The following is an 11,747-nucleotide window of genomic DNA, read 5'->3' as shown; positions in this document are numbered from 1 at the left end:
AACATTTTAATGTACATTGATATCAATAAAAATTGAATTCTATAGCCGAACAGTGTTCGGCTCACTTCACTTCAGGTCGGTCATTAACTCGGCTGCCTACGGCAGCTTAGTGAATATACCCCATATTGTCATTCAGTTCTTGGCACCTCGAAAGCCCCAAGTTGTTTTTTATGTTTTTTGTGGTCTAATTAATCAGGGCCGTGGCGCCATGCTTCTGCATCTTCATGCCCCCTGCTTTATCAAATTGCCATTATTATATATGTGTATAAGGCCCTAACAACTGTTTTATTCTGAAGCAGTTGTGTGGGAATGCAGACGTTCCTTATGTCATGGTAGCATTGGCAAACCTCGGTCAAGTGCTGTTTTGTTAAATACTTAAGTATGAAGTGCTTTTAAGAGACTTATTGTGGAAACACTTAACCTTATTCCCTTCCTATTCCTACAGGAAATCATTTACCAAAAGAACTGACATTTTCTTAAAAGGTACCTTAAAATGAAGACCTTTCTGAAGGCAAGTGTGCTGATGATTTATATGCTGCACATGTGCTCAGGAACTGACAGTCAGCATGGAGTCAGTTCAAGAAAATTGGAACGTATTAAAGAAGAAGTGGCTGGCTATAAAGATGCGGCCAAATCTATCATCGATCTGGCAGTTTACGGCAGTGCACAGAACAGGTCCTATGAAAGACTAGCACTGTTTGTTGATACTATAGGTAATAGGGTTAGTGGTTCAGACAATCTGAAGAAGGCCATTAAGTACATGTATAGTGCACTGCAGGACGACAAGCTGCAGAATGTGTCCTTGGAGTCTGTGAAGGTGCCTCACTGGGAGCGAGGAAAAGAGTCAGCCATGATGTTACAGCCAAGACAGAAGAATCTTGCCATACTTGGACTTGGCGGCAGTGTCGGAACTCCTCCTGAAGGTATAGTAGTATGGCCCTTTAAAATGGTAGCCAACATTTTGGTTGCATCCTACTACTGTGTCACAGGCTCTCGTCTGTCCATGCTTTACTGTGTTTGCTAATCAATTTAGCGCATAGCTGGTTGTGCTTTTTTTGCTTTATATGAATGGCAGATTTTCTTCCCAAGTATGGGCCATATAACTTCACTCTGAGACAGCACTGCAGTCAGAAGGATCCCACTGCCTAGAGAAGCTGTATGTGTACATGATACTTGAGCCATTGTTTTTTTACATTATTTTAGAGCCATGTGTACTTCTCCAACTTAAAAATGCCGGCTTAACAAAAATGGAAAGAATTAGAAATAGTTTTTTCCTCAAAATAAGAATCAGCTCTGGAATATGATGTTTCAACCTCAGTTTAATTTGTTATATTATTAAATCAGGGATGATTGATGCTCTAATACCTCATGGGACTTGTAATTCTACAACAGCTGGAGTGCTGAGGTTGCCTACCCCTGCCCTACAGCAAACGGAAGCTCATTTAGCTTGCATGATACTCATGGTAACAGCTCTAGCTCTAGGTTTTACTAGATTGCTTACATGGTCCTGTTTGGGAGCCTCTACTAGGCTTCAAGTGAGGATGGTCCACAAAACATTGGAGGCATGCAGATGATGTATATGGACTTATTGTTTCCCCTGCTTTGTGTTTTCAACAGTTTTTAGTAAAAATAGTGAAGAAGTGGTAACCAGAAAAAAGAAAAAGGCAGGATCATTTAAAAATCCAACTCCAGCCAAAAATTGTGTGCAATGCGTTGAATCTTTTAGTTTCTCATGTTTCCAGGTTATTCAGTGGTGAGATTTCCCTGCAGTAATTTGGGCCTCCTCCACTGCTGTAATGAAGGAGTCACTCACTTTTAGCTGGACTGCCAAATTATATGTTTATTCTCTTTCATGGAGGATTCAATGGGGAAATGGCACACCATCATGGCTTTGTAAGGCGGGCAGGTGGAACCATGAATACTTATGAAGATATCTTGTTGATGGGGCCGCTGGGAGATGTAAGTAGGCAGCCGGTGATTTAGCTAGCTGCCAACCATACAAGACCTGAAGTATTGGCTTTGGTTGTATTTGGCTTTCAAAACGAAATGAAGTCACTATTGGTTGGTTCAGATTGTGAACGAAGCAACTTATTCAGAAAGTTACAATATCTGTAAATGTGGTCTGGAAAGAACTGATGATACTTAAACTGGAAAGAACTCAAATATTAGATTCACAGAAGACTGAGAATTTCCACGTCTGGAAGGAACAGTAGGCGTAGCGCCAGTACGGAGCTGTCTACGACTTTTCACAACAATATCACTTAATTACCTTCTGCTAATACAACAGCGAGAGCGTAAAAATGCTTTTTTACTTCTTCATAGTTTTACAGATTACCTTGAGATCACTTGGCCCAGAAACCCAAATTCAGAATCAGGACTAGGCATCACCATCCTAAAGTTTACTTCTTCGTGTGAGATGATAACTTTTTTTTCTACAGCTTGCGTGTAATATAGAGGCAGTTTTTGAAGTCTATAAAGGGACCTGCCAGTTATTTAACGTTTCTCAAAGAAAATATTTGTATTTACCAGAAACCCTTCTTTGTGTGCTCCTCCGAAACTAGTTTCACTTTGTTACTAGGGGTCCTGGGTTCTGGACGGTTCAGTTTAGTTTGAGATAAGCAAAGAGAATATGGTTTTGTTCTCACAAATGTAATATGAGATATTAAGGGATGTCTGCTCCAAAGCAGGGATGTTACTTTAATTACAACAACTGACAGGTTTACTATAAAGAACTACAAGTACTTTGCATATTTAAGGTGATCACATGACAAAATGTTTCCTTTCTATGACAAAAATGTTCTTGCTATGCTATTCCCAGTTCTTTATTTACATGAGTAAAGGTATAGTTTTTTTTTTTTATTATACTGTTTCTGTGTATTGTGACATGTTGGGAATTTATTAGCATCTTACTGAGAGCCTCATACTGTGTTGAGGGTTGTGTTTGAGCCAGTATTTGCATCTAACTTGCACCCCAGGGCACAGTGACTGTTCCTTAGCAAAATGTAAAGTGTGCACAGGTACTTTTATAGAGATGCTATTATAAGGTAATTTTGTCCCATTGATTATTTTGTGAAGACAGATCTGCTTTAAAGGTTGCAGCTTACTAATCTGCTCCTAAAGGTTACTTACTAGCTGTTGATGGGGTGTTCACTCCTGGAATTGTGTTGGTATACCGTAAATGGCTTGTTTGTTCAGAACTCATATTAAGTGTGATTGATTTCATTTCCTGCTAAAAGCCTAAATAATTGCGGAGTATTATTTTTTCATAAAAAAACAAAAAGCAGACACTGCAAGGTAAACATCTTTTAGTTTACATATTTAGAACTAATTAATTAGGCTGCTAATATTCCCGGCTATACTCTATTTTGGATAGACAGGGTAAAACAGAAAGGTCTGTCTCTATTTGAGACTTGATCCAAAGGTGAATGTAAAAGAGGACCTTGTTAAAGGAGATTTTCATGGTGCGTGTTAGTATTAGGGCTAGTTGACACCAGCCCCAGTGTGTTTCGGCACAATTCTGTGCAGTACGTTTAAAAGGCTAACAGTAAAACCCACTTGGCTCACATTCAATGTTAAAAAAGCCACAAAGAAAAGGAATAATAAGAAGAGAGCATTTGAAAAATATAAAAATTAAGGAACACTTTCATAATTTGAAAGATAAAACGAATATAAGAAAAGATATAAAAAGGAAATCAAGATTGCAAAAATTCAACTACAGGTTGCCAAAGAGAGTGAGGGCCGATTCACACCATTTGCCTCAGAGCTGTGCTGGCCGTTGTTTCCAGCGCAGCCCCAATGCAAGACAAGGCAATTTGCCTTGTCACGGATGGTGTGCATTCACAGCACCGCGTTGTGGTAGGAATGCGGTGGTATGCGCTAAAAAAACATGTTCCCTTAGCTTAGTGCATGTGGCGAAAATTCACTTTGCAAAGATACATGTGCATGGGGAAAAAAACAGTATATTTGCTTGCACAAGAAAATATGATGGAGGTCAGTGGAGCTTCACAATATTCACTAAGCTTAGGAAAAATTCCCTTGCAAAGTGAAAATTCCAGTAATAAGTTAAAAGCCAATTTGCCTTTAGTAAATCAATCCATATCGATCTAAACTGATATGGTCCAGAAACAGACAAAATAAAGATAAATAAAGAACCTGGACTAGATGGCGTACAACCATGTTTACATAAAGAGCTGAGGTCTGTTATTTAAAAGTAGGGCTGCAAAAATTAACGATTAATTCCTCGATTAATCGTTAATTTTTTTGATCGATTAAACTTTTTTTGATCGATGCTCACCTCTCCGCCAGCTTCCGGGTCTTTGTTTGCAATGCCCACACTACTTCCATCACAAATAACAGTCCCTGGCTAACTGCTCGATGTTAACCAACCAACTGGGCATTCTTGGGGACATCATTAACCAAATAGGCTCATGATGCTGCCTGTATCTACTCCCAAAATAGAAAACAGAACAGAGAAGCGCTACTGCCCTTTAGGTATACATATAATTTCACATGTATGGGTGTTTATGCATGGCAACATTGGCATAAGGCTAGATAGGCACTGGAAAGGATTGAATGGTTAAAAAATGGGTGAAATGACTCGCTGTTGTATGAGATGAATAGATGCCTCAATGGTAACCGATGAGGAGTGGTGTTTCCCTGCAGAGACGGGCGCCTATCAGGAAGCATGGGTCGTAGGAAAAAAGAGAGGTTATGAACTGTGTGTAATCCCGGTGCCTCCTTCAGGGACATATGTGTCAAAGGATTTCTCTGTTAAGAGTCAAAAGCGGAGTTTTAAGTCTCAGCTGGCCAGGCTGAGCCTTAATGGCTACGTGAGGGTGAGGCGAGGAGACCGCTCGGCTGCGGTCAGACTTGCCGTGTCCTGCTGTGTCTCGCTGGCAGTGAACAGTGCGATAGATGCGCCGGGGCCAACTGGCTGTGAGTGTCTCCTCCGCTGCAGCGGTGGTATGTCTTTCTGCATCGTCACCTCCTATACACTGTGTATTGGATGTGATGATTTACAGGACCTTAAAGGGTTATTAAACCCTTGCATGTTTTTGCATATATCTACTGCTAGCAAGGAGTAGATATATGCAAAACAATTTAAAAAAAAAACATTTCAAAGGGTTAAATTTATCCGTGTCTCCACTGCATGCTCCCGTCCAAACATCTGAAAATTGATCGGGCGGCCGCAAAGGATATTGGGCATGCACAGTTCAGATGTTCGGCCGGGAGACGAGGAGAGACACAAGGTAAGTATATGGAGCCGCACAGACGCCGTGGGACATGAGAGAAGAGGAGGACAGAGGAGTCAGCGCTGGATCGGAGACCCGCACCACCTATGGAGAGACATCTAAAAACTACAGGAAAGAAGAAGATCGGATTAAGAGACATAATTTAAGGTAAGTCCCTACAGCAGGATTGGGAAGGGGGGGAAAAAAGTTTGACTTTAATGTCACTTTAACTAGGGTATAGACAAGTCGATTTTCGCACGAACGTTCGTACAAAAAATCCCATTGGAAAGATCGAAAATACCATGCAGAGGCCTGGCGATTGCCCTTCGAAATTTCATTTGATTTTCGTTTTTAGTTAATATTTGGTTTTTTGGTTCCTTCCAATTTTTTTATCACTGCGGTCTAAATTGATCATCGATTAGAAAGTCGAACTTATATTACCAAATCAATTTTGTTAGTTCAAAATTCTAACTATACCCAGCTGGAGAGAGGCTCCAGGCACTGGTCTAAGAGCAAGCTGGCTTGAAGGATCGGGTAAGTATAGCTTTGTTATTTTCCTCCCTAGACCAAAATGAGCATTTATCCCTTGCAGTGCAGGAGTAGCCCCACTGCAAGGATTAATAATAATTCCCCGGTGTTCTTCCCCTTCTCTTACTTACTCACTTAAAACAACTATGGGGGTTATTCACAAAGCTGCCAAGGCAGCCGAGTAAATAACCGACCCGAAAATTAGGTGAACTGAACGATGTTCGGCTATTCACTTCAGGCTTGTACGGCTGATTTCAGCCGTACATCGGCTTGCTTCGGGTGACTTTGGTTCAGCTACGGCTGATCCTTCGGCTAGCTTTGTGAATATCCCTCTATGTATTCAAGTGTCAGAGAAACCATTTTGTGGGGCACTTAGCCTGAAGAAATACTAGTGGAATAAAATAATATTATAAAATACACTGGAAATTTAGCTAAAGGTCAGAGGATAATATATTTAGACAAATTAGAGCTCATTAAATGACATTTTTGTCCTTTTGCAAATCTTAGCTCATATAGACAAATGTACACAGCTGTGCCCTTGTCCTTATGGTAAAAAATAATTAGGGCACTCTGTGTTGGATGCAGAAGTCATTCAAGAGGCAGTAAAAGCATGAGGGAACAAAATTGGTTATATATTCTATTTAAAAAAAAAAAAAGAACAAATCAAATAATTATTCCACATTAGTTTAACTAAGGTCTCCTTTTCTGCATTTCATATTATGTATGCAACAGATCAGCATTCTGCAGTATAACTTTGTGTCACTATGCAAATGTTGCTCACCCCCATTTCCCTATATACAGTTGTCACACTTTCCATCATCACTGCTGCTGCCTAAGTCCAAAGGGTACAGACGATGGGGTTATCCGATGCTCCTCCCCCTTGCTATCTGGAAGCGCCAGAGATTGCTAAAATAACAACTCTTAGCATTTATACAGTAAAATTGCAGAGTGCTGGACAGGATCACGCTGTTCTTGATGGGTTCAGCGATACAGGGCGCAGCAGCACTTGCCACTTACATTCCTCACATAACAGCCACAGTCCTCTGTGCCTGGGAAGCTGCGGGGGAGCTTGGCTGTGGCTTCCCATCCAATCAGGAAGCCAGGTGGTCACATGACCACCTGCCAGGCTCCATTACAACAGCGTACCCCTGCTGAAAGAGGTAAGGGACAGTTGAAGAGATGGGAATCTGTGATGCCTCAGGTCTGTATATGTATGTGTATACAGTATATATGTATATATATGTGTGTCTTTGTAGTTTTGTGTGCACTCCCTAATGCAATAGGCTGCGCACACCTATGCACGGAACAGCGGGGAGTATTTTTTGATGTCTGCAGAGGACTGTACCACGTGACCATATGACGTAAGTGCGTCACCCTGAAGTTCGACATGGCACAGTCGATTCAAAAGGTAGCAAAGGGATTCAAGGAGTAGGCAGAAACGTAAACACAGCTAAGGAGGAAAGAAAAAAGAAAAGCCTTTCTTCCATGTACTTTGTATAAGGAAAACTTATGTAAGATTCTATTTCATTGTTACCATACTCCAGAGTTTCTGCACTCGATAAACTTTCCATCCACATGCTGGAGATGTTTAGAACATGTGAGGCATCTGTGTTACATTTATTGGTAGTGTCGTAAAATACGTACTTTCTGGCAGCAGGTTGTGTCTATTAGAAATCTCAGTTCCTCTAGATCCTGTTCATTGCATATTGGCCTTCCTGTTCCACATATATCAAAAGACTCCTCCAAGTTGTCTAATCACATTCTCACTGCTGCTAGATGCTTGATTGCATTGAAATGGTGACAAACTTCCCCACCATCTGATTTGGATCTTTTTAGGCGTGTTTATGATATTTAAAATTTGGAATATATTATGGCGAGTTTCCCCTTCCCGTGTTTGACAAATTTTGGTCTCGGTGGACACTCACTAACTTACCTTCAACTTAATTGTTATATTCGGAGTCCCCCCTCCACCTTGGTTTCTCTGGATGATTTTTGTTAGCATATCGTCGAAACATATTGGGAGTCCGGATTCTGTTTCTATTACTATTCTTTTCTTCTTGTGCTTTTCAACTTTCTTTCTTTTCTTTTTTTTTCTCCTCCTTTAATTCTCTGATATTAATTTGTGCATTTGGTTGCCTAATATCTCACTGTTTTTAGCCCAGTTTGGCGCAATACTAACCTCTATGGTTTGCTTAATGCGTTCAAGATCCATTTAATGGATCCTTTAAATAAAGTTTTTTCTTGCATATTATATGTTACCCACTGTGCTGTACCACAACTTTATTGTCATTGTGCTAAATCTCACCTTGTACTTTTTCTTTCTCTGTTACTCATTTTGAAATTTTTAATAAAATGAACTTTAACTGTCACTTTGCCATCATTGTTAAATGAGCAGAAAGCAAAAGCCTTTAGTTCTACTTTGTGTGAATATGTACTTTGTACATCCATTCTGATCGTAGGAAAGCAGATATTGACTATAAACTGCAGAACACATTTCCAAGGCTTGTTTCATGGTCAGGCCAAGCACAGAGCACATATGTTTGTGGTGATTTGTATTTACTAGGGAAAGTAAATCCTCTGTGTGATTTAAAGGATTAGCAACCATTGGAAATTAAAGCACTTATTTTAAAGTGCTTTCATTTCTAATCAAAACCATGCAGACCTCTGTGGAATGGCTGTTATTGGTTGCTTGGTTCGTGTGTCTAAAAGGTTTTTTTTCAGTCGTGGTGCATGCTATGCTTCCATATAGTGACATTTCTCATTCATATCTACTCCCTTATCAATTTCTTTTGCATGTAGCTTCTACAACAGCCGACACAACATTTACAGCAGTGTTTGAATGACTGCATATGAAGACCTAATTGTACTTGAACGTACTGGCAACCTTCTCCCCAGTGTTTGATTCCCTTAGTTCACTCCAGCATTTGAAGATGTAAAGTATAAAACTCTCAAACTTTTTCTAATAATAAATCCAAATCAAACAAATATATATTGCCCAGCATAATATTTCTTTAAATGTTTGCCCAAGCACTTAGTCATTATATTTTCAATCAGCTGGCTCCAACTTACTCAGCTCAGCTTTCTTGAACGTCCTGTCCAGTACAAGATCACAAGGGACAGCACAGTATCCAACAGCATTCAATCTACTAGCTTAGAAGAGGGAAGAGCGGAGAGCAGGAGAGTTCGTCTAAAGGTGCCCATACACCTGGCGATTATCGTACAATAACTGTAAGGTTGATGGGCAGCGTGTGACCGCATTTACTGTACTGATTTTCGTATAATGGCCACGCTAGAAGATTTTCGGCGGGTTGGTAGCGCGATCGCAAGATGAAAGCCGCACGGCCCGAGGTGCGCAAGCGCATACTGCCTGCTCACCATTGCAATCATCTGCAAGCCCTCCCCTCAGCGGGGAGGACTTGCGATGATCGCGTGCATCATGGTAAAAAACTAGATAGCGTGGTGAGCTAATAAAAGTCGAGTACCTTTTTCAGGTTGGAGTTTTTTCTCAAATGTGGGGGTGCTGTAGATGGGTCAAGCCATAACATAGATAGTCCATGGTCCCATCGCACTCCTGACCGCGTAAATCCCTTCAAGAATTGGGTGCTGCGGTAGTCAACGGGTGGCAGCCGTGACAATCGTGAGCTATAGCAGAGACACCGGCACTCCAAATTTGCAAAATACTTCTATTTATTGACGAGCATCATGGTAAAAAACTAGATGGCTATTGAGTTGTTCTAATACTGTAGATTCTCTGGTGTATCTCCCTTAGTGAGCTTGGTTGACTGGCTAGGCAACATCCTTTAGTTACTAAGTTTTATCCCCTTGAATCTTGAAGCGTTATGGATGTTAGGTCTTGGGTCTTCCCATGTGGACCGACTGGTCTTCTTGCCTGGACCTCTTTTTTGTGCTTGGTTCACTTTGGGACCTGTTTCTCATGCGGCAGTGTTTTGTTCTGTTGACCACATCAGTTTTTTGGTCCTTTTTTCCTCTTTGAGAATATGTTATTGTTGCACTTGTTTTCGGTGTGTTTAGTTGATCAGCTTTTTGCTGGCTTTATTCCGTATGGAATCATTTCCACCTGGCGGTGACCATCTCCATCATAGTTTGGATCCTCCATGCTCTCCCTCATGATTGTGTTGCAAGGTTCCCTGTCTAGTAGGGGCCTCGCCTTATTCATTTACATTCGGGCGTTGCTCCTTCAGACGCCTCCTGGGCTTCAGGTGGTCCCCAGTCTTCCTAGTGAGGTCTGCTAGTGCACCCCTCAGTTTGATGCCCTAACTGTTTCTGATATCCTGCATCCCTCAATGGATGATAAAGAAATTAGATTTTTGTGCTTTTATTTCTTGGAGTTCATTGAGAAACACAGGTCTTCCTCCTCTGTGTTTTTTTATGCTTTTATTACTGCTTTTCCACAAAACTAAGGCATGATGGGCAGAGGATGGGTCATACTTGGGTTTGGCTTTTGATTTTTCTATTTTCCAGTATCCAATCCTCCTGTAGCCGACAGTAAAACCCACTATTTCTGAATTCCTGTATCACTCAAGGGACTTTAAGAAATTGATTTTATGGTAAGTACAAAAATTCCTTTTTTTTTTTAACTAAGCAGAAACTAGAAAACCCATGAAAATGGGCCCAAAGCTTTTTTTTTCTTTCAAGTGACATTAAAGTCAAAAAAATGTTTCCCTCCCCCCAATGTTAATTAAAGCACTGATCTTAAATTATGTTTCTTAATCCGATCTTCTTCTCGCCTGTCCTTTTCATCTGTCCCTCCAGCGCTGCAGCGGGTCTCCGATCCAGCGCTGACTCCTCTGTGCTTGCTGGCACTTCCTGTCCCACAGTGTCTGCATGCGGGTGCACGCGTCCATAGACTTACCTTGTGTCTCTCCTCGCGTCCCGGCCGAAAATGTGAACTGCGCATGCGCCCGCCCCAAGATGCTTTGCGGCCGCCCGAGAATTTTCACATTTTCAGACGGGAGCGCGCAGGGAAGACACAGGTAAGTTTAAACTGCTTTTAAATTGTTTATTTATTTATTTTACACTTTTTGCATATATCTACTGCTTGCTAGCAGTAGATATATGCAAAACACTGGAGGCTTTAATTATACTCTCAGTCCTGGTAATAGCACATAAAAATGGGAAATATGTTCAAGACCATTATACTTTGCCAGATTCTGGCACACACTAATGTAGGACTGAGGCATGGTTAGTTCCTTCGGCCTAGCCTATTTCAGTCCCATCACAGAAACACAACAACTGCAACACTGCATTTTTTTCAGTGCCTTTGTAAAATTAGCTTTGGCATATTATTATGTATACATTAATCAGGACAAGTAGCAGGTTTATTTGCTTCAGAAAGCTAATTATTACATGATGCAGTGTATGGCTGGACTTTGTTTCCAACCCCAGCATAGAGGTTTACTTTGTGTTGCCACAGTTTCATATGCTTATGGTTTGTGAAATAGCTTTTCTGATGAATACAGAATGGAGTAAGACTGATTTTTACCAAACAGCTAGTATTTTAATTAGGGAGAAGGGGATTTTTCTATCAACTAATTATGAGAAGAGGCCATAGAAAATGTTCAAACCCTTTTTATATAGTGACCTAGAGTTCGGTTAATTTAATTTTCAACAAACAGTCTGAACCTTTGATGTTGCTGAGAGGCTGGTTTCCTGTCCGTTCTGCCTGTAAGCATCAGAAGAGAATGACATCAGACGAGCAAATCACATTGTAATGTGACAGTAAAAGAATAAAGGAATCTGTTGAATGGTTTATTAGAAAGAAATGGCATAAACATACATCCAAGATGTATAGTAGAGAAAGAAATGAAAGTCTATACTGTTTTTTGGAGATTAACAAAATCATAATATTGAGAGATCAAAAGTTATCACCATAAAGACTGACTTCAAGGAACAATTAATATAATTTAATGAATTACCATGATATAATGCAATCATGGAAAAGTAAACTTAATTTGCCTTATTTAAAGT

At 40.5% G+C, this 11,747-nt stretch overlaps 1 protein-coding gene across 2 annotated transcripts in view; it reads left to right on the top strand.

Moving 5' to 3' along the window:
* The first annotated feature begins 450 nt into the window (after positions 1-450).
* CPQ (carboxypeptidase Q) overlaps positions 451-11,747 on the top strand; it is a 294,636-nt gene continuing 283,339 nt past the window's right edge. For both annotated transcript variants that reach the window (XM_018556153.1, XM_018556154.1), the window contains exon 1: positions 451-923. In XM_018556153.1, coding sequence (XP_018411655.1) covers positions 494-923 — 430 coding nt within the window. In that variant the 5' untranslated portion in view covers positions 451-493. The remainder of the gene's footprint in view (positions 924-11,747) is intronic.

This window comes from Nanorana parkeri, unplaced genomic scaffold, assembly GCF_000935625.1.
Source record: "Nanorana parkeri isolate BGI_ZX_2015 unplaced genomic scaffold, ASM93562v1 scaffold226, whole genome shotgun sequence".
NCBI lineage: Eukaryota > Metazoa > Chordata > Amphibia > Anura > Dicroglossidae > Nanorana > Nanorana parkeri.
This window is presented reverse-complemented; position numbering and strand designations above follow the sequence as displayed.